Source organism: Capsicum annuum, chromosome 2 (genome assembly GCF_002878395.1).
Source record: "Capsicum annuum cultivar UCD-10X-F1 chromosome 2, UCD10Xv1.1, whole genome shotgun sequence".
Taxonomy (NCBI): domain Eukaryota; kingdom Viridiplantae; phylum Streptophyta; class Magnoliopsida; order Solanales; family Solanaceae; genus Capsicum; species Capsicum annuum.
In genome coordinates, this window is record NC_061112.1 from 138,679,952 (window position 1) to 138,704,328 (window position 24,377).

General features: G+C 33.4%; 1 protein-coding gene and 1 pseudogene across 1 annotated transcript; both read left to right on the plus strand.

Annotated features, from left to right (window-relative positions):
* Positions 1-2,344: 2,344 nt before the first annotated feature.
* LOC107858279 lies at positions 2,345-7,280 on the plus strand (annotated as a pseudogene).
* A 6,614-nt stretch (positions 7,281-13,894) lies between these two features.
* LOC107859878 (calcium-dependent protein kinase 18) lies at positions 13,895-19,168 on the plus strand. Its single transcript, XM_016705023.2, has 12 exons — positions 13,895-14,609; positions 15,448-15,578; positions 15,692-15,733; positions 15,850-15,961; positions 16,041-16,119; positions 16,313-16,482; positions 16,933-17,059; positions 17,451-17,566; positions 17,665-17,772; positions 17,917-17,979; positions 18,160-18,333; positions 18,609-19,168. The coding sequence occupies exons 1-12, from the start codon at positions 14,223-14,225 to the stop codon at positions 18,768-18,770; spliced, it is 1,671 nt and encodes a 556-aa protein (XP_016560509.1). The 5' UTR covers positions 13,895-14,222; the 3' UTR covers positions 18,771-19,168.
* The last annotated feature ends 5,209 nt before the right edge of the window (positions 19,169-24,377 follow it).

Below are 24,377 nucleotides of genomic sequence, written 5' to 3' on the forward strand. Positions count from 1 at the left end.
AAAAAAAAAAAGATAAAAAAAAATGAAAAACTAACAAGAAAAAATAGTTAGAGATATAAGAGAATGATATTTTGAAGATCATGTAAATAATAATCTTCATATTTGAGTTTGATTTGAAAAAGGAATCTACTAATTTAAATAAGAGTAATTTATGAAAATTTAATTAGATGGGATAATTATTCATTATTTACTCAACAAATTTGAGTAAAACAAGGGCAGTAAATCTTGTTGTATATGTATTTGTATAGCAACAGTTTACTTAAATACAAAATATAATTTGCTATTTTTCGTAATTATGAAACTGTTGCTATAAAAGTTACAATTAAGGCTCTATAATTGTTATTTTTGAAATTTTCCCGAATAAAATCATGTCATGCTTAAAGGGTCTTTAATGATAGTTTGGTAACATATTGTTATATTATTATTATTATTTCTCTATTTGGAATTCTTGTTTGAGGCATAATATTTAATAGTAGGTGATTAATATGACTGGGTGTTGAATTTGAAAGTGACGTACTAATCTGGATTAGTTGACTTTTATTAGGTTTTAGATTAGTATCATTTGAAATTTTGAATTAACAGAGTTTATTTTTAAAAGAATATTCATGTTATCTAGTAATATGGATGCAATCGTTTCTTCTAATTAATCTTATTTTAATAAGAAATTTTATCACTCTCTTAAACCATTTCTTACGGGATTTTATGAGACGAATCCCAGAATATTAGACCTTTACTTTGTTTAAGTCCAAAATTAGCATATTAATAATTAGAGTGCAAAACAAAAATGAGTCACCTTTACTTTGCTTCGTTTAAGCAAATGCCTTTAACGCTAGGCAAATTTTTGACAATTTTAAAATATTTGTCTCGATTAAGAATGCAACGTAGCATCTTTGTGAGACATTTAAAATTCAAGGATGCAAGAAATGCACTTTAGCAAGTATTTTCTAAAATTAACTTTCACATGATTTATTTAATATAAAATAATAGACAAATTTTTGTATAATACAAATGAGCAATTTTAGGCCTTAACATAATTTATAAAAAAAATTTAAGTCAAGATAAGTCATGAAAGCGATCATGCTAAAATCACGGGACTTGAGGGGTGCCTCATACCTTTCCCTCGGTCAACAGAATTCCTTACCCTGTTTTTTATTTTCGTAGATCAATAAAGAGTTATTTCCTTTTGATTGGGGATATAATAAGGTGACTTGGAACACCATAACTCAATTCCAAGTGACGACTCTATAAATAGAATAATCCCTATTCAATATCGTCACTTTAATTGGAAAAACTCTTCGATTCGAACCTGGGGTGAAAAAGGGTGTGACATTTGCTACTCTATAAGAAAAAGAGATTTAATAGATTATCTCTTGGGGTAGTATGAGCTACCATCACGTTGTAATTATATTGACTAAACAATGAAGTTACTGTTAAATTCTCTTTGATCATGTGGAAAATATTTAGGTAATAGGTTCATATAAATGCTAATTACATGCAATTTCATACAATAAGAATTCATTTATAGATCAATTGAAATAAATGGAAAGTGTCATGCATTACCCGTTAATCTACATTAAAATACTTTATACCGTTTGCGAATATAACTTTAACGAAAATCATAGTCTAGAATACCAATTGGCTGCACCCTCAATTTTTTTTATAAATAAACATGCATTAATTAATAGTTGAAAGGGTGAATGTTTCATCATATTAACAAATTTGATGTTACTAATACATAGAAGAGGGAATGGAAGGAACTTAGGTCAGAAAGTGAATTAACCAATTCCGCTTTCGAAAAATTACCATTACTATTTTACTTAATATGTGTGTGTATGGTAATATATTTTTTAGTTATATGAGGAAATGAGAGGAGCCTAGGGTCAAAAGGTGAACTGACCAAATTTGCTTTCAATTTTTTGAAAAGTTACTAATATTTTACTAATAATTATTTTACTTACTAAATATATATAATATATCAGTTATTAATTTACTAAAAGTGAATTGACCAATTTGCTTCCACTTTTGGAAAATTACTAATATTTTACTAACACTTATTTTACTTGTTAGATATATATATCGAGTAATATATCAGTTATTAGTTTACTAAAAATGAATTGATCAATTTGCCTTCCGTTTTTGTAAAATTATTAATATTTTACATACTAAATATATATATAATATATCAGTTATAGTATACTAAAAGTGAGTGGACCGATTTGCCTTCCATTTTTGGAAAATTACTAATCTTTTACTAAAAATTATTTTACTTACTACTAATAAATATTTTTATATATACATTTTAGTTATCATAAAAAGTGTGTAAGGCATTTGTACAAACAAGAAAAAAGAGCGTTGTTTTCCCCCAAAAATGTCACCTTCAACGCTAACAGCTCTGGCGGACGAAACTACCGTTCCAACAAGTTTCATTAGAGATGAAGAAGAGCGCCCTAAAGTGGCTTACAACAAATTCAGTGATGAGATTTCATTCATATCGTTGAAGGGTATTGATGAGAGTGGAACAAGAGGTGAAATATGTGAGAAGATTACAAAGTGAAAAAACGATTCGTTATTAAGTAGGTGAAAATTCAGATAACCCAATTTATTAAGCTATTAAATTTTTTCATTTTTACAGGTAGTTGATCATGGGGTGGATGCTGAATTGATCTCCCAAATGACAAAATTTGCTAAAGAATTCTTCGCGTTGCCCTCTGAGGAGAAGGTTCGGTTTGATATGTCTGGTGGCAAGAAAGGTGGCTTCATCGTCTCTAGTCATCTACAGGAAACCAACCTTTCGACATGTATCAAAAAGTATTTTAAGAACTTATGATATGAAAAGAAGATATTCTCATTTATTTGTGAATTATACGTCTAAAAAGAAGAAAATAACAATATAACATACTGGAGTTAATATAGTAAAAGCCGTTTTGATCTAATTACTCCCTCTCAAAGGATAAGTTACTTACCATCTTTTACAGCTTCAATCTATGCCAACTATAAGGTGTGGCGTCAATTGATCTGATATCGTAACTTCCATCTTTTGCAGCAAATGGATAAAAGTTTAAATTAACAAATATAACTTTTGAGTTTTGATGTAGATTTTAGCTTTCGGAATATAGGTACTCTCCTCAACAATCTTGATAAATCAATTTAACTTTTAGAAGGTACACCCTTAGTTTCATTTTATTAAGGATCTTAACAAATTAAAATTTTATTAATTTTTTTTCATACTATCCTTATATTTAACTGAAATAGTTTAGAACTTTGAACTAAACAACTCAAACGTCATATTAATAAATGAAGTTTTAACAACAAGATCCAAGTTAATGTGTTGCAAACAAATGTCTTACATTTTATTCAAAAGAATTAATTCTCACTTTTATTAATAATCGTATTAATATATGAAGTTAAATATTATATGTCTTTTAAAAATACTAGACCAAAAATAACTACTATGCATGAAATACTGTTTATATGCATGAAAAAAAATAGTATTATTTTTGTCGAGTCAATTCCCAAACGGTGACTGAACTTTATGCAATTATCCTACTAATATAACTTTTGTTTCTTCTTAAAAAATATAGTCACTAAACTATGTATATTTTTTCGAATATAAGAAAACTAACAAGAATTGTTAATCTTTTTAACGGATCCATTTATGTTTAAACGCATACCCATTAAATCATGACCTATTTAGCGGGTGAAATAAGTTCTTCATTTTACTTATTGCATCAATTTTAAAATTTACAAATGAGAAGGTTAGTAGGAGCAATATTTAGTCTAATTACATTGCTTATTAACAATCAGTTAGTCGTTATTGAAATAAAATATGATGTGTTTTGCTATATATGTTTGTTTTGTTTCTGTTTAAGTTGCTAGATATTTTGCCCAATTAGTTTGATGTTTTCAGATTTTAGAAATGTTGTTGATTCAGAAATTGACATTTATTGTTGACATAATAAGTCCTGATATTCATAGCAATCTAGAGAAATTACAATTAATTTACGCCTCTTTAGCTTGGGATATTTGCCATTAACATTGTCCCTTTTTGTCACCCTCAATCTCTCGTTTTACTCATTTGGGAGCAGCTAAATTACGATATGGTGATTTCTCCAAGTAAAGTTAAACGGGTTAGTGAAGATAGTCTTATTATTAAAGAAAAATTCAAGATTTGAATATTGTGCATTCAATTTACTAGGTTCGCAATTTATAATTATATTTGTTATAGTCGATTTTCTAACACATACATAAAGCTCAGCTAAAATTATTGGGTTCGAAATAAATACATACGAGTATGCTAGGTCCGTCCATGTTTATTTCGGCACTGGGCAAATAACAGAAAGTAACCTTGCTGACCAATGTTCTTGGACTGCATACATGCCCTATTGTGTTCTTACTTTTATGTTTTAGAACTGATGAAGCAATTTTAAAGGGAGAAATTTATTTCATCAGCTAAATGGATGAGTCTGAAGATGGATGGATGGAAAAGTTAATAATTTTATTAGTTGTTGCAAAAGTTATATTAGTTGGATATTTGCATAAGTTCAAAGACCATTTGCGAATTGCTTTATTTTTGTACATATGTGTATATATTTAATATTTTTTTATTAAAATTTGATTTTAGACCGCTAATTTTACTGAGACGTCTTGATTAAATCAATTTGATTTTTAGAAATTACATCCTTAATTTCATTTTACTAAGGTCAGCTTAACAAATTAAGAAAAATTTATTGATTTTTCTCATATTCAAATTAATTAGTTGTTTCAATTTCTTTGTCCTATTTATGAAAAAGAGATAACCCGCCTGAAAACAAAGTTTCTATTTTCAATACTTTCAAAGGCTTGAAGGAGCATAGCCTTATTCAAAAGAAATTGATAGGATTTTCTCTCTCCGATTATCTCCTACAATAAGATAAGAGGTAAGAAGCAAGGAAGACTGTTTATGAATAGCTCTTTTCAGTTCCAATGCGCGGAATCGAAAAAAAGACTATCTTTCTTTCGGGGTCATAGATCAGAGAATTTCCTCTTTCAAGCTTCCTTACAGGCAGAAGAGTTAGCAAAGATACAGACAGGTGTTGGCTAAATAAATCAATGGGCATTTAATCACTACATAAAGTATCATTAGAAAAATTTAAAATTTCAAAATAATTATTAAGATTAATTTAATAAATTAAACCTCTAATAAACATTTTTTTAAAGAGGAATTTTAAATCAACCCGAGCTAAAAAAAAAATGAAATGGAGAAAGTATATATCTTTGATGTTCTTATTCTTTTCCACGTGTCGCGCCTATTTTAACTCTCACACATTAATACGACCATGCTCGAGAGCAGATTGTTAAGGCGACAGAACTTGATCATATTACTTGGATATATTATAAATATAATTAAGTGGTATACTCTTTTTACTAGACATAATGAGACACGTATTTATGATGTTACTCCAACTCCCATAGACATTACTTAGCTTGCAGCATAACAGAATGTTTTGATTAGGTATTGAACTTCGATGATGTTTTACATCTTACATTTATCCATTTTGTAGCCCAAGTAAAGTCATTGTGACTCACGATCATTTGGAACTTTGCAATTTTGTGAGATGAGAAAATTTTTGGGAGTTGATCGAATTAGTAAAATAAAATTTGAGTACTGCTTTTTTGATTGGACATCTGGTGCATTTTCTGTAGTATGCACTTAAAAGGACGAAAGTATTAAAAGAAAAGAAAGACAAAAGCAACATGCGTTAGTTTCAAATGGATGTCGTTAGCAAATTAGCATTACTTTTATTATTTTTGGTTCTTTTGTTTGTTACGTATAACATTGAAATAAATCTCTATTATAAATTATTTTGTGGTCCACGTGGCATGAATCTAATAGTCCATTGGACATTATTTGAGGCTATAGTACTTGACTGAATCTTTTTCCGAGTCAATAAGTAACATATACTATTTAATGAATATGGAACGGAATGGGATTAGCATTAAATTGACATTAACTATTGTTTTGAAGGGTGAAGTGGTCCAAGATTGGCGTGAAATAGTGACCTACTTCTCATACCCAATTAGAGCTAGAGATTATTCTAGATGGCCAAACAAACCACAAGGATGGATAGCAATCACTGAGAAGTACAGTGAAAAGTTAATGGAGTTGGCTTGCAAATTATTAGAAATACTATCAGAGGCAATGGGCTTAGAGAAGGAGGCCTTAACCAAGGCATGTGTGGATATGGACCAAAAAGTTGTTGTCAATTTCTACCCAAAGTGTCCACAACCAGATCTTACCCTTGGGCTGAAACGACACACTGATCCAGGAACCATCACCCTCTTGTTACAAGACCAAGTTGGTGGGCTTCAAGCCACTAAGGATAATGGCAAAACTTGGATCACTGTTCAGCCCGTTGAAGGGGCTTTTGTTGTTAATCTTGGTGATCATGGTCAGGTAAGTTCTCTACACTTGGTACTACTACTACTACTACATATTAAAATCCGCAAATATTATAGCCACTTTTCAATTCTTATGATTGACTAATAGGAATTGTCAGGTGAAATTCCAGGACATTAACATGGAGCTTTATGTTTGAAATTTGGAAACTTATGATAGTGCTGGAACGTGACCATTGAATACATATTCCATAGGTCTGCTGTGTGGATTCGCAAGAATGCCACTGCCCATGTCGGATCCTCCAAAAGTATACTTTTTTAGGATTTGAGATGAGCGGTGTTACATTTTTGGAGAATCTGAACAACATAGTACATAGTTCCCTAGACTCTACCATCATTTGTGTTCAATATTGTGTGAAATTATAACAATTGGCACTTAATTATGTGTTTTTGGACAGTATTTGAGTAACGGGAGGTTCAAGAATGCTGATCATCAAGTAGCAGCAGATTATCGATAGCCACATTCCAGAATCCAGCACCGGAGGCAATAGTGCATCCATTAAAAATAAGGGAAGGAGAGAAGGCAGTAATGGATGAACCCATTACATTTGCAGAAATGTATAGGAGGAAAATGAGTAAGGATCTTGAGCTTGCTAGGCTCAAGAAACTGGCCAAGGAGCAACAGATTGAAGCTGCTGAAAAGGCCAAGTTGGAATCCAAGTCCATTGAAGAAATTCTTGCTTAAGTTTTTACAATTTTAGCTGTTATATTGGATTTGAGAAAGATGCTAGCTATTAGTATGATTTTTTTTAATCACTACTCTCTTCAATAACCATAAATCATGTTCTTGACAATTGGTGATCGACGTATGCCAATGAGAAGTTCGAAAGTCGCTTCTACAATGATTTAATTGGTTTTCAGTCGTTTTTTTTTTTTTTTCTTAATGCTCTCTCAATTTTGCATAGTCAACAGGCTAAAATGTGCTCCAACTTATAGTAGTGGTTGGAATTTCAAATACAATGTGAAATTGGTACTCATATGGCTTCGCTCCGAGTTTTCCTTCTCGATCCGGCTTGACACTAAACCATTATCCATATACATGCATTTTCAGTGTGAACTGATGGACCATCATTTAATTCTCGATTAATGTTGCTTGCGTCGCGGAAGATGCCATTAATTTGTGTTGCATGCACTGAAATTGGGGATTCTCGGACAATCCAATCAATTTTGGCGAAAGGAACTGTATTTAATGCCAATATTACAAACTAGTGTAATTTTATGCCAATTAAGTCTCTCAATAGTACATGGTGCCGCTCCTACTAAAGAAGATTGTTAATTGAGCGTAAGTATATACTAGTAATATTTTCGTTGGAACAATAAATGAACATATTAGATTAGTTCTCACTTTTTTTGTTTAATTGACTTAGATTTTTGATTTTTTCTAGAAAATCAAAAGAGTTGATTCCATCTTCTAAAGTTACCTAACAATTCTTTTGTATCTTGTCTAGTGGGTACGTGGCTATTGTCAATGACCCACAAATGTAGATGGATTTGTTTAATTATTTTCTCTTGAGATCAATAAACAAAGTGAAAATGGACGGAGAAGATCAAATCTGTTGTCCAATATTCTGCTGATGCAGGCTCCATCACGTTCTCTTGAAGTTATAGTATATGGTATTGTAAGAAATTAAATTTAAAAATCCAGGAGGGGAGGTGATGCTTTTTCCTTTCTTAATTTACAACTCTACAAGAAAAAAGAGATATGGTATTTTATCTCTGGGCGCATACGTATGAGCTATTACCACTTTGTAATTGACCAAAAAATAAAGTGTTTAATTCTCTTGATGCTGAAGAAAATATTTAGGGAATCGGTTTAGTTAAAAGGTAATTACATGTATTTTTATATAATAAGCATTAATTTGTAACTTAAAATAAATGGGAATGTCATGCATATAAAACCGTTAATTTATATAAAATATTATTTACACTATTCGTACATATAACTTCAACAGAAATTATAGCGCAGAATATCGTATTTGCTGAAAGAAGGGATTTCTTATCTTTTGGCCTACGTTTGAACTGGCAAAATGCATGCAAGGTGGGAATTTGTGCGTTGTATTAAGAGAATAATATGAAAACATTGTAGAACTCTATAGCTGACAGCTAGTATACAACAGAAATATGGTAGTAATATCATCTATAGAGAACATTAATCAAAGTTGTAACTAATAGACGCGTGAACCTTTCTTGCAAGAAACACAATTGGCCTTTGCTGTCTCACTTTGGAAAGCTAATGGATATTTCTCGTTTATTTATTTATTTATTTATCTGTTTGTTTATTCATTTAAATAGTAGTGCTCAACTATTTTCACCAGATATTAACTATTGATCAGTAAAGAGTTTAAGGACACAGAGACAAATCTACACACTGTAGCTTAGGGAAGATAAAAGAAATCACTTTCTTTCTATGTTTTATTGTGATCTTAAATTAAAGTTATATAAAATGTATTAAAATATCGTTTAATCTTATGCTCTAAACATAACATGTGGATATAGTTGGAATTTAGGAGCTGCTAAAAGGAGAAAGGGTCATTATTTTTTAAACGAGAGAGTAATACACCTTGGGTTCCCTAGTCCCTATTAGTATTGGTATAAGACTTCTGAATTTTTGTCGGAGTACAATTAGAACATGCATGGATTAAACTAGTTCAAACTTAATAGTTAAAAAAAAGGAAGTTCAAACTACTGTGGCAATTTCAGCTATATATATGTGTGGATGATTTTTTTGTCATCTAGTTTATATACTAGTCATCACATGCTTGGGATACTCTAGTGAACTAGGCAGTCCGCGTTTGGCTCCATTCTAACACCGACAAGCAGCTAGCACCCAAATGTATGTTTGGACCACATGCAGTAATGGGGCATGTTTTTTTCTTTTAATTTATTAACCCTAAATTATGTAATAGTTGAGAAATAATGTGGCTAATGGGTATATGCGTAAGGCATGAAAATTTGTCGAACAATGTAAAAAGTCGGGCAAATAACAGTATACCCGGTATATTTTCATAAGTCGGATTTGGCATAATGGATATACACAAACCTTACTATCACTTTGTGGGGGTAGAGAGCATATTTTCAGTAGATTCTCGGCTCGAACTACTCAGGCTAAATCTAAAAAAAAAAAAAAAAACGTTTCATAAGTTGTGTATATAAAATTTTCATACTATTAGGTTACATTATCTGATTTTTAAGATTACAAATTGCATATATTTAGAAGACTTATCTGTAGATATAAATTCTTTATGTACCCATCAAGAAAAGACCAAAAAAAAAAAAAGGAAGAGAAAATGGAGAAAAGAACCATCCAACTCATAAAATGATACATTCCCACTCTTTTGCTGTGTGAAATGGAAGTTAAATAAAGGAGTGTGAAAACACAGAACGGAGAGATTTGGACCTACATTAAACATGTTCAATAAGAGTACTGAATTTAATTAACTAGTGTGTAATGCTCGAAAATCTTTCATAGAGCTCTACTGAAAGTCTGAAGGGTCCCAGACTTTAAAATTATCAAAGCTTTACATGAATAATAAAGTATTAAATTGGAAATATAGAAACCTTTGTCTTCTCAATTACTAATTATCTCAACTAAAGGTTATATTTTTCCAACAAAATAATACTTTAAATGGGAGAATATAAAGTGCAAATTCTGCCGTTTCTAAGATGGTCAAATACCGCGCCATTGTTTAGATGGAAGCACAAAAAACTTGTAAGATTTGGTCTTCATACGTGTTTCTATGATGTAAATTTCTAGTGCTACCCTCATTTGTTTTCTAATTATATCATCTAAACGATAAACATGAAAATAAAGGGCAAATGTGTATCAAGTGTATGCAGTCAAGTCAAGTCAAGTCTACTACTGTTGTTGTCATTTAAGAGGTTTTTTTGGTTTACTTTGAATTTTGAGGAATACAGCCAAATTATATATTAACCAAAAGGCTTTGGAATATTCTGGCAAAACTGCTATTTTCTGCAGTTTTGCTTTTTTCTAAATGTGAACACTTCTTCAGTTAAGTAAGATCCCCATGGTAGCAGCTTGAGATTAGTGAAAAGATACTCTTAAATATTCGATTTGTTTTATTTAGTTCATTATTCTAATTTTTTCTAAAAGTGCTATTTTTGTTAGTTGGACCTACTTTGTTTAATCCTTATTGTCCGTTTCTCATAATTTAGACATAGCTAACGTCCATTGATACTCCAAATTCACGTTATTTAATAATTTGTTCACACGTATAACATCCTTTGAACTCATAAGATAACACATGTTCTATATTCAATTGTGAAATTCACAGACTTTGTTCTATATTCAATTTGCTAGGGTCTAGTACTCAAGTTAGAGCCTTCACTAATTCTATTTTTACACTGTGTAAGACCATTAAAGGGGAAGCACTTGCTATCCAATTTTTTTTATTCTCGTGCTCGAACCCAATATCTTTAAATAAATGTGGAGGTAATCTGAGAAAGATATTAGCGATATACTTCCTGTGGTTCGGATTGCTTTTCGAGAAAATGTTTCTGAAAACTCCATAACCCGTACAAGCTGGTTTTTGGATTTCTAGAAAAAGAAATTAATGTATTGGTTGTTGAAATGTACACTTAAAACCAATAATCCATTTATGTTGAATAAAGAAATCGTCGTGTTTCGAATTTTGGAAAAGTTTCCAAGACCTAATTAGCCATATATAGCCCAATTAACTAGAATAAATCTTCATTATAATAGTTTTACGATCGACCAGGCTTTTTTGTATCAACTAGCTAGAATGGGGCAATCCCAGTAACCAGCAGAATATAGAAGTTAATTAATCACTCATTAAGTTCAAGTTTGAAAGTTTTTAGAGATGATCACTTGTACGTACTTGTAAAAACAAGTGGAAATTTGAACTTTTCAAAAAGACTAGGTCAATACTTGTGCCTAAGACAGGGACTTTGATGCATGATTCACTCAAAACTTTGATCATGTATACACTCATAAGCAAGTCTAAATGTGGAAAAGTAGGATTGGACAGATCGACCCCTCAGACTTGTTGGTTCATTATTTAAAAAAACAAAAATTATAAGTGAGAGATAAATTTAAAATGCATGCAGTTAAACAATTCAACTAATCCTAGCAAAAGATTATAAAAAATTATGTAAGCCACAAACAATTTAGCAACGCAGTTCGTACCTAACTTCTATTTTTTTAATAGTGGTCATGGCTTGAGAAAAATTCAATTTAATTTGATGGTGACTCTTTTCAATTATTAAGATATTTGATCATTCAACCCTATGGGAGTCCCGTTGATATATCTATTTTCTTTAGTGTATTGGAAGATTAGAGGACATTTGTGAGATGTTTGAGAATTTGACGAATAACTAGCTAGGGGAAAAAAAAAAAAAAAGAAGCCCTATCTGTTGTATTATTTACTTTTTTTTTTTTATAGTTTAATAGATGATATTCCACATTCTAATAGTTAAAGTGGTTGTTAAACCACTTCAAGCGCCTTTATTTAGCTAACTTTTCATCACCTTATTACATCTCTTATCTAATATCTCTGGTTGATAGACTATATAATTGAGCAAATGGACAATTTTGTTTTCTTTAATATACTTTCCTCACCATATATATACAGACTGTCTTTGTTTAAAAGATCTTAGTTGACTAAGTACACTGCGTATTTAGTTAGCATTAGTTAGGCAAACTTCATATAGAATATTGTTTTAATATGTTCTACTTGAGCCGAGAGTCTATCGAAAATAACTTTTTTATCTCGATAAGGTAGAGATACGACTGTGTAAACATACACGGGATATGTTATTGTTGTATTAGTTGGGCAAACTTCTTAATTTGCATATCAATGATCCCCTCTTCCTCCTTTTTAAACTTTTCAAATAATTAAGTAAATTATAAGGATGTTAGCACTGAATTCATTATAATTTATGATTAACTAAAAATGGGATTGTATGATATGATTGCCAATGTTTTTGCTTCATTTATTTTTTTTTAAAAAAAAAAAAAAAAATTCCTCTGGTGGACGGCGAAGCATTTTCCAACTATGTACTCTGTAAAATGCTTATTTATTTTATATGTATTTGCATATGATGTTTAAAAACTTTTATACTTTATTCACCAAGATCAGTTTCTTCTTGATTCTGATGCATTAAAATGTGGCATATACTGGTGTGAGTGTCCCACTAAAATAAAACTCAATATTAACTTAGCCGCTAATGCTGAACTACTGATTGCCCCTTCCATCCCATTATAGAAAAGAACTACTTCACTGCTTCCTTACGTTAATGTTAGTTACGGGTATAATTGAAAACCATTGTCAAGTTTAGTTTTAAATTCCTAAAATGAAAATTATTTGGAGATAGTTTTTTTTGTGCTAAAGCAATAGTTAAAATAGGACAAAAGGAGTACCTTTTTAATAGTAAGAGTATTCTTGAAAATAATTACTACTATTTAAAGCGATAGTTAAAAGCGGGCGAAAGGAGTTAACTTGGTTCATTTCCATTCTACAATGGCACTTCATTGGATGCACTTTAATTACTTGTTGTCATTAATGCTAAAAACACAAAACAATGTGTATTAATTTTGGTCTTTTGAAAACGAGTGGACTAATCATTTTACATCCGTTTATATTTGGATTTATAGATATTAGTCATATCAATATGATTCTTCAAATTAAAACTGTACGTACTTGCAGGAGAATAGTTTGAGTAGAAATTATTTGGGGTCAAAAATACTTTGGGATGTACATAAAAAGAGGGTATTATCATAGACCTATGAAGTGCATGCATGCGAAAAATGTTTTCTAATTTCTATCAAATTGATTAGGCTTATGTCATTTTACTGGTTGTCAAATTTTTACTTATCTTTATGCTCAACCTTTTGGAATGTTGACAAATTAATGTTATGTACGTATTGGCATGTTTTGTAGCACATCTTTTAGGAACTTCTTCTAGATTATGGATTCGTATCTTGGTTGACAACTAGACGGAAGGGCGAATCTATAGTATTGGATAAAGTTTTCGAAAATTTAATAGCTTTGACGTGAATTCTATATTGTTATTGAAAATCTCATTGACTATATCATAAATATGATTTGTGAACCCATTATGTATTATTGGTCCAAATTGCACAAAGATCACCGGGTAAGCATTTTGTGGATAAAGAATCATTCTATCTAAATAAAATATATAGTATAAAACTGAAAACTTACTCCAAATTTTGATTTTTTTTTGGATGCATTTGGTAACTGATTGTAATTTTATACGTAAATACTATATATATTCCCACGTTTTATTGGTCTGAGCTTGCCTTTTCTAGTAGTTGCCATACCAAATTTGTCCACGTGCGTGTGAATTACGTATCTGAAGATAACTTTCCACAAGAAAACACCAAAAACATCATTTTATTTTCTTTTTCCACGAGTAACGTAATTCCTAAAGCAATAAATTTTATTTTATTTTATTACAAAGAAAATGTAAGATGCAGAAAATAAACAGAACAAAACAACAAAGAGTGTAGATTTTGAGTTTAGTTTCTCCCTCCATTCTCCATTCTCCCAACCAAAACTAAAAATAAGAGGGAGAGGGTGGGCTTATGGTTTTCTTCAAAAAGTGTCTTTTTGACCATAAACATCCATGGTCCATCATCACCTCCTCTCTCTTTCTTCCTCTCTTCCTCCTTCTATCTTTCCTCTTATATCTCATTTAAATTTTCTTTCCTCCCTATATTATTATCCATAATCTTTATTAGTATTTGAAAAACATCATCAACTTTTGAGGATTATATTCATATTGCCATAATGGGCAATATATGTTCTGCTAGCTCAAAAGTTAGTGGTTCTAACAGCAACACCCCTTTCACCACAACCACCACCGTGAATGGACACCGTAACCGGAAGAATTCATCCAATACATCAAGAAAACAAGAGGGGTCTCATTGCAATAAGCAGAAAGCTAAGGATAAGCAACAAACGAAGAATGCTCAGAAAAATGTTAAGCACAATTCAAGAAAGCAAAGTGGGGTTATTCCTTGTGGGAAAAGAACAGATTTTGGGTATGATAAAGATTTTGATAACAAGTTTACCATTGGCAAGTTGTTGGGTCATGGCCAATTTGGATATACATATGTTGCCACAGATAAGTCTAACGGAAATCGCGTGGCTGTCAAGAGAATTGAGAAGAAAAAGGTATTTCGTTTTACCTTCTTGTTACCCCCTTCCTCCCCACCCCCCCAACCCCCAAAGAATTGGTAATATTGTCTGACATATATGTCAGGGTTCTGAAATGTTTTTGTTCCATCCTAATTATATGTTCAAGTCTTTTTTGTGAATCATTTTTATATGTCTTGATTGACTTTGGTTGACTGATGCTTTAGAGTTATTTTTATAGGATTGCTAACAGGTAAAGCTACACTTTTTAAGAGATGTAAATATCACGAAAACTATAGGTGTATGGAAGCTGTTAGACTAATAATGATGGTTGTTGTTCTGAACATGACATATATAGAGAAACAAACACCTATGGCACTGGACCTTAGCCTTACATGATTAGTGCTGTTGTTGTTATAATGTACAGTTAAATGGAAAATAGCTTCTGTGACCTGGTTTGAACAGAGCTGGTTTTTAGTCAATAAGCATAGCTTCTTGGGTTTCTGGGGAATGGAATTATCTGTGACTATCTTCCGACTACTTTATCGCCTACTTTGATTTCACGTTTCTGTGAAATAGATACATGAATCCTTCTAACTAGAACCACCCCTTTAGTCGCACAAGACTTGGTTATTGATGCAACTATTTTTTTCGCCATTGCTTTTGTCTCCTATAATCTCTTCACACCGGTTAAGATGTGATCACCCTTCTGGAATGATGGGACTATTCACGCAAATTCAAATACATGCAAAAGTTTCTCTTTTAGAATCTTGTCAAGTTTTAGTGCAATTGCGTGATCAATTACCTTGTCTTGAATTAATTCTTGTTCCAATTTATTACAGTACTACTATAAACTCACTCTACCGAATTGTTGCAGATGGTTGCTCCAATTGCAGTTGAGGATGTAAAACGAGAAGTCAAGATATTGAAGGCCTTAGCCGGTCATGAGAATGTGGTTGAATTCTATAATGCATTTGAGGATGATAACTATGTTTACATAGTAATGGAGTAAGTTTCGTTATTAAGATCTCTGTTTGGGTTCGTCCAATCCTAGTTCTTTCCTTACTAGTATTATGCTATCTGATGGTAAGTTAATAGATTACAAATTTGTTTTTCTCTAGGTTATGTGAGGGCGGAGAACTCTTGGACCGCATTTTGGCCAAGTAAGTTGTATTAACTGGGCTTAGTTAATCAGTCATGTGTTGTGGTGACTGCTCTATAATTTATTTCTTGTTAAGAAGAATACTTATATAAGTTACTGATAATTTCCCTTGATCAGAAAGGACAGCCGTTATACCGAGAAAGATGCAGCAATAGTTGTGTGTCAGATGCTAAAGGTTGCCGCTCAATGTCATTTACATGGTTTGGTGCATCGTGATATGAAACCTGAGGTCTGCAAGAAGTTGTGTACTTCCTTTGGCTTATTAATGCTGCTTCATGTTGCTTTTCTTACACACGTCTGTCTTGTAGAATTTTCTATTTAAATCTCCAAAGGAGGACTCAGAGTTAAAGGCCACGGATTTTGGTCTTTCAGACTTCATAAGACCAGGTGATTGGATGTCTGCAAATCTACTCAATGACGTATTTTACTTTTAATGCATTTTGCTTATTTGAAAATGAAGAACTCTTTTTGCTATGGTGTATGAACTTCAATTATTCATAAATTTGTTCAAGCCATCAAAGATGCTTTGTGGTTCTTCCTCAAATAGTAAAAACTTATAACTGGAAATTAACTAATGCAGGGAAGAAATTCCAAGATATAGTTGGAAGTGCATATTACGTAGCCCCAGAGGTATTAAAGCGTAGATCTGGACCTGAATCAGATGTGTGGAGCATTGGTGTAATTACATTCATTTTGCTCTGTGGTCGTCGGCCCTTCTGGGATAAAACGGAGGATGGCATATTCAAGGAGGTGAGCTGATACCATTTTATTCTTATAGCTCTGCCGTTGGACAACATTTTAAGTTGTGTTTCTTCTTGGAAAGTTATGTGAAGGCATTATGATCTTTAAGCTCTTCTAGGAAATGAACTTCATATTCTGTAAAAGTGGCATGTTTATCATTGGTCACTTTGCATAATATTTACTTGCCTTTCTTTGGAAGATTGAAATATCTCTTTCTGATTAGCCATTTTTACATTTGAAATTTCGGAATTCCATTCGCAGTATGGTACTGGTGATGAATCTCTTGTATAGTTTTGCTGTATTTATTTTGGTTCTTGAGTAGCATGCTCTGCAGTTTACTCAAAATTGTTAGTTTATATTTCTTTAAGAGATTTAACTCGTTCTTTTTCATGTTTGGTGGATTCTTTCTGATTTATCTGATTCATTATATTTTCTAACTCCGGTTCTACTATGCCTAAGGTCCTGCGAAACAAGCCTGATTTTCGTCGCAAGCCTTGGCCAACTATAAGCAACAGTGCTAAAGATTTTGTTAAGAAATTATTGGTTAAAGATCCTCGTGCTAGACTTACTGCTGCACAAGCCTTATGTAAGTAATGGTATTCTGATTTAGTACAATTTGACGTGATTTTTAAGTTTTACAATGACCAATCATCCCACTTGTGGGATCACAGTGGGTATGTTGTTAAATGACCAAGCATGATTAATCAAAGAAGTAGCTCAATGTCCAAAAGATTCATAAAACTGAATTTTCAGTTTTGAGTCACCTACTTCATTTGCAATGGTCAGTGTTGGAGGTCCAATAAATCTATCAGTCCTGCCTAAGTAGCTTCCACGTTCTTGATAACTCATCAGACAACTTTCAGATACGACTATTTTTATAGTTTTTTCACTCAAATAGAGGTTACTGGTGTTCTCATCACCTTTAAGATGTTGATAAATGAAGCGTGTTTTCAAATTGATATATTTGAACATTTCAGCACACCCATGGGTCCGTGAAGGAGGCGATGCATCTGAGATTCCTCTGGACATTTCCGTCTTATCTAACATGCGACAGTTTGTAAAATACAGTCGATTAAAACAATTTGCTTTACGGGTAACTTCATAGCTTTCTTATTTTCTTAGACTGACCTGTGGCTAGGTCAAAATAAAATATACAGAACATTAACTTCATGCAATTTCACTATCCGGCAGGCATTAGCTAGCACACTTGATGAGGAGGAACTGGCAGATGCACGGGATCAGTTTTCTGCAATTGACGTGGATAAAAATGGTGTCATTAGCCTTGAAGAAATGAGACAGGTATTTCCCATTTTGACCGTCTAATTATTTTCTTTCTGTACAGTTCTCTAAGTTTCTGGCGGACATCGCAAGCACTGCTATTCCTATCTTGCAACAAAGCATTGTATAATATGTTATGGCTGTTGACATTCCATTTTAATGCAGGCCCTTGCTAAGGATCTCCCTTGGAAGATGAAAGAATCACGGGTTCTTGAGATTCTTCAAGCGGTAAGTTCATTATCTAGGTAATGAACGAATGTGATGGCACATAGCAGTACTGTAGATCCGGCTCATAAATTCATGTGATAATCTGAGGGATTATTCAACAATTGTCAACCCTTCTTTTCTCCATATACTTGATTTTACTGCAGTTCAAAATCCTGAAGCATTTTGCTCATTGATTGGCAGATTGATAGTAACACAGATGGGCTTGTTGATTTCCCAGAGTTTGTTGCAGCGACTCTACATGTCCATCAGTTGGAGGAGCATAATTCTATAAAATGGCAGCAAAGATCGCAAGCTGCTTTTGAGAAATTTGACATTGACAGAGACGGATTCATCACTCCAGAAGAACTTAGAATGGTTAGTATGTCGTATCTTCTGCTTCAAGTGGCCAACACTGTTGCATATACTTGCTTCTTCCAAAAGCTTATAGCTATTTTATCCCTAATCCTGTTCCTCAACCTCGCAATAAATACTAAGAGTTGCTAAGCTACATGGTTATACTATACTAATAAGAAGATAAATATTTCAGTGTATCTTTGGAAGTGTGGATCGATCCTCCATATAGACAGTTTCATATTCTGTTAGCCCCAAAATTCTAACAATGCTCATGTCTGCCTTTTACTCACATGCAGCATACCGGCTTAAAAGGCTCCATAGCCCCACTGCTAGAAGAAGCAGATGTCGACAAAGATGGTAAGATAAGCTTGTCAGAATTTCGTAGGCTTCTAAGAACTGCAAGTATAAGTTCACGTATGGTAAACAGTCCAAGATTCAGAGGCTCTCGGAAAAGCTAGCTTCATAAAGAGATGCGTAGAAGTGGGTGTTTGGAGACATGGAAGTTATCCATGAGAAAATTTTGTTGGAAAATCATGTTCATGAAGTTTACGCGGATCTCATGTGCTGTTCCTCTGCTGCAATTCTGTATATAGAAGTCTCTAAAATGAATGGTAGTTTAGACATTTGGTCTTGTGTAGACAGTGGCCGGTGCCACACAGTTCCCAACAGAGTTTGCTGATAGAGCATTTGGCATGAGGTTGCTTTCTCCTATACAACCAGCACCAATCAATGTATGTATCCGGTCGTTTTAAGTGTACATTACTGATGAGTTTTTCTGGGCTTCCCTTTGAGTATGTAACGCTACGTCCTTGTATATTATTATATCATCAATGATGAACATGTCAATGTTTTGCAATAAGCTTGTTGTCATTATGTTATAAATCAAACGGGAGAACCCAATCCAAAAGACTAGTTTAATAGGTGGTTCTCAGAGCCCACGGCTACGCCCAGTTGGTCACGGCTGACACCCCTCTTGGGTCCAGGCCACCACTCCGAGTAGTGGCTACGCGTAGATCGATCCTCGTTGGTCACGGCTGTCAGTATGTTATAAATCAAACGGGAGAGCCCAACCCAAAAGACTAGCCTAATAGGTGATTCTCAGAGCCACCCCTCTTGGGTCCAAGCCACCACTCCGAGTCGTGGCTCCACGCGTGGATCGATCCTCGTTGGTCACGGCCCAATGCGCGGCTCCCCCACACGTGGATCGATCCTCGTTGATCACGGCTGGCACACCCTTCTTAGGTTCGGGCCACCACTCCGAGTCACGGTCCAACGCATGGGACTCTCAATGAAAGCATCAATGTTATAAACCAAACGAGAGAACGTATCCGAAAAGACTAGTCTAATAGATGGGAGCCCATTTGGCTTATAATCTCCTTAGTATTTCTTTATTTTTTCAATGTGGGACACTTGGTTCATAACACATTAGGTCAAAAAATGATCTTGCCGAGAAGTACATATAACTTTGAGGGTACCATTGTCTGAAAAATAAAGGTTCAGTTTAACTTCATCATGATTTGTCTGAATACATTCAAGAGTGGAGGGCCTTGTAGCACCTCAATAAATAATTTTTCTTTTTAAGGAAATAGTAGTAGCACTTAATAAGGTGCATATAACAACATTATGAAATTATGTTATGAAAGCAAGCACAGAGAACTTCACGTTGATACTCACTCCACTCTATAGTTGCTGTTAGCTGTGGTTAACACGGTAATGAATTGGGAAAAGGAAAAAATCGGAGTTAAATCATTGGCCCATGCAGGTGACCTTCGCGTTATTAGCACAACGCTCTAACCAACAATTGACTTTTACCTATATTTGGCGACATCATAAAACGATCATGGCAACTATTTCCGATATGTTTAATTCAATAAATAAAGTATTATTGTATATTCTCATAAACACTTCTTCGAGGCTAGCACTTGATATCCAAGTAAATCAAAGTGGATCATTGTTTATTATGAAATCGATAGTTAGGGTATTAAGTTAATGGCGCACCTGTGTGATATTCAGTTTTACTAACAACATCCTTTAGATCCTAAGTACATAATATATTCTAAATACTCCCTCTTGTAATTGATTCTTAATAATTTGGAAAATAGTATGTTCCAATTGCTAGAACGTATTGATATTTATTTTAAATACTACGCCTTTTTAAGCAGAGGATATTTTTAAGAAGAATTTAAATAAAATATTGAAAGAAGTAGAGTCATTAAAAAATGTAATACAAATACTTACTATTGCAAGAGACGTGGGGCTAAATTGCAGAAATACAAGTCTAGTATGTCAGGCTGAAAACTCTAGAAGAAATAATTAAACAATTAGTGGATGCCTCACTATGTAAGTACAGTATTTGTTTTTTTTGTTAAAGTGAAAGCCAATTGGGACCAATTACGTAAGCCAATTGGGATTTCGTAAAAGCATAGTATTGGAACCGGTATTGACCTTAAAATTAATTTAGTTCTGGATGAATTGGTGTTTATGCTTTCATAGTAACTCACCATATTTGCAAATGGCAACAATAAGTCCTTTAAAATAATACAAAATGGTCTATTTTCACTGTAAGTTGCTTCATTAATTTGCCCAATAGTAGCTGCAAACTCTATGACTATTTTGTTGGATTGTGTTTATCTATAACACCTACGTGTGTCCATGAATTCTAGAACCTTTTTTTTCTTGAGCTGATGTGATATGCGTTAGAGTACGAGCCCTACTAATTGCCTATTTGTATAACAAGTAAGTAAACGTGATTCGCAAAAGTAAAAGCTGAACACAGTAGTTTTACGTTGAAAACACCCGACTCAAGAAAGGTGTAAGAAATTACGACCGGTACCTCTACAGGATTTAACCCCAACTTCACTATAACACTTGAGCCTCAACAATCAACAAATTACAAGACTTCTTGTAAGTTAGGAATTAAAACTTCTAACTCCTATCACTACAAAAACACAAATCTTCCCAAGATAAGTGTTCCCAAGTCTTCGAGTTCCTTAACTTGAAGACATAACTCCTAACTCAGTTTATAGATCACTGAGACTAGAACAATGGCTCATTACAACTCAAAGAACCTACCTACTACAAACAGTTTATGACTTGCAAAGTAAGGGATCGGGTTCTTCTTCAAGTATATGAATTGTTTTGCTGATTGTTGATTATCTTTCAGTGCATTGAGTGAGTGCTTTTGAATCCATTTCTTGTATTTAAGCACACACTTCATAGAGTCCTTCAATTGATGTGATCTTCTGTGTTCAATAGGACTCTAGATAGTTTTACTCTTCTTGTTGCTGCCCCCTTTCTCACTTCTTCTTTGAATAGGATTCTTCTCTTATCTCTGCAAGACTTCTTGTTCAACTCAACTTCTGCAAGACTTCTCGTTCAACTCAACTTCTGATATGATAAATGTTATCCACTTCTGTTTGTACGCAGAATCATTTTATCCATAACTTGTCTACAACTGAGCTTTGTTCACTTGGATGGACCAGCTTTCACAACATGTTTCATTCACATGTCTATCATCAAAACTCCACATGCCCTAACAAATTTTCCCTTTTTGATGTTGACAAACATAGCAGCACAACACCACAAAAACCTGACATACTCACTAAAGAAGTTAAGCAAAAGAATCAGAATGAAACACGGGTTAGTCAATTAGGTTATAAACACTGTATAATCTATTCTTCCCCCTTTAACATCATCGAAAAGCTGGACCAATAAGTGAAAAGAGTTTAATAATTCATGGCCACTGGGGATATCACTAAAACAATGAAAACTTTAGAGCAAAAAAAACAAGCAATGCATTAATAACACAAAAGTGAACCACATAAAGCAAAAAAGCCATTTCATTGATAGATCAGAATACAATGATCACAGCCCATTAAAAGCAATAAGAGAGAAACAGCTTAAACCAAAAGCAGGAAGGAAAGGTGCCTAAGCACTAACATGGGCTTAAGTGGATGAGGAAGAAGGAATAAGGGAGGTCAGCTTCCTAATGATATCAGCATTGTCATCTCTTTCCTTTTCTAAGATGGCTGTGAGGGAGGCAATTTAAGCTTGAAGAACCTATTTCTCCTCCTCATGAGTAGCCTAGGCAGCTTTCAATGCAGCTTGTGCCACTTTCACCTCACTTTGTTTGGCAGTAAGAGTATTCCTCAACCTTTGCATAGGGTTGTCAACACTCCTCATAGCAGCAAGTAACATAGCATGGTTCACAGAGCCAATAACATCTGTTGTGGTCTACAATGACCACACTTTGACAGGAACATAAAAGTCCTCAAAAACAGGGGCAAGCCAGAACTCATAGGGCAAAGCATGCCCATTTGCATCTTGGATTAAGACCCTTTACATGTGCTTGATAATGAGTCTAGGAAGATCAATTGGAGTCTGAGAGTCTAGTAATTCAATCAGGGTGAGATCAAGAAAATTGGCTACTGTTCTCATTTCCTGTCAAGGAAAGATCATCTTGTGAACCATATCAAAATAGAACTGGTGGAGAGGAGACATCTCATTCTTAAGGACTATTCTATGAGTTAAAAGAAAAGGATTTCCAGAGAATTTTCTATAAATATTAAGAGCTGAAGGGAGGTTATCAATGGAGGTTATATTTGGGTGAATGATAATGGAGGTGAAGGTGTTTGTGGCAGAGTTAGGTGGGGAGATTGAAGAAGATGATGAGGAAGCCATGGCTAGTGAAATAGAAGGTTAATGATTTATCGTAGATAAGGTTTAGAAGAAATGAGAAATAGAGAAAAAAGATGATGTGTATTTAAGAGGGATTGAGGAAAGATGAACCGTGTGAGGAAAAGATTAGATAGAAACGTAATGATGAAGGGGTCTGTACTGATGGAAAAGGGCTGGCAGCTTTTTGAAGGAGATGGCTTTTGGATTTTTAGCGGTTTAAATGTAACGAAAGGGACCAAGTGAACAACTTGTTTCTCTCTTATGTTATTATGAACAAGTGAAAATCATACCTGAACTATGGAAAAACAATGGACAAAATTCGCCTTAATGGTTCAGCCTATCTGCAAAATCAACACATAGCTGAGTTCATTTACTATAAAACCTTGAAATTAGGATACACAACTAAATGTGTAAGACTGAATTACTTAACAATCACTTAAGTACAATCTTTTATAATCAATTATTGAGGGAGATTTATAAAATTTTAATCATCTCCAAGGCTAACCTGTTCCTTTCAAAGTGTTCTCTACTCAAGGCCTTAGTAAATATGTCAACAATTTGTTCCTCAGTTGAACAAAACATAATTGATATATGACCTTTTTTCAATATTATCTCTAAGAAAGTGATGTCTAATATCAATATTCTTGGTTCTTTTATGTTGAATAGGATTTTTAGCTATGTTAATAGCACTCGTATTATCACAAAAAATGAAAACACAACCAACATCTATACTAAAATCCATAAGTTGTTGCTTAATCCATAGCAGTTGAGCACAACAAAACCTGCAGCAACATATTCAGCTTCAGCAGTAGATAATGCTACTGAATTTTGCTTTTTAGTGGATCAGGTAATCAAACATGATCCAAGGAAGTGAGCCATGCCTGTAGTGTTTTTCCTGTCTACCAAATATTCTGCATAATCAGCATTAGAGTTACCTACCAGATTAAAGTTACTACCTTTGGGATACCATAAGCCAAGATCACTGATTTCCTTCAAGTATCTGAAGATCCTTTTCACTTATTTTAGATGTGATTCTTTAGGCTCTGCTTGAAATCTAGCACATAGCCCTACACTAAATACAATGTTAGGCCTGCTTGCTGTGAGATACAATAATGATCCTATCATATCTCTTTACATCTTTTACTCCACATCAAGACCTGTTTCATCTAAATCAAGCTTTGTGGCAATGGCAATTGGAGCACTGATCTCTTTACCCTCTTCCATGGAGAATCTCTTGAGAAGTTCTTTGACATACTTCTGTTGATGGATCATTATCCCAGATGCTATTTATTTTATTTGCAACCCCAAGAAGTAATTTAGCTCCCCCATCTTGCTCATCTCAAACTCGCAGCTCATGAGTTTGGCAAATTCATAAGTCATATTCATGT

Bases quoted from the DNA above. Each gene is read 5' to 3' on its own strand.
- LOC107859878 (XM_016705023.2), top strand. From the start codon at position 14,223: ATGGGCAATATATGTTCTGCTAGCTCAAAAGTTAGTGGTTCTAACAGC. The intron at 14,610-15,447 runs GTATTTCGTTTT...GAATTGTTGCAG, and splicing joins AGAGAATTGAGAAGAAAAAG to ATGGTTGCTCCAATTGCAGT. The intron at 17,773-17,916 runs GTATTTCCCATT...ATTTTAATGCAG, and splicing joins GCCTTGAAGAAATGAGACAG to GCCCTTGCTAAGGATCTCCC.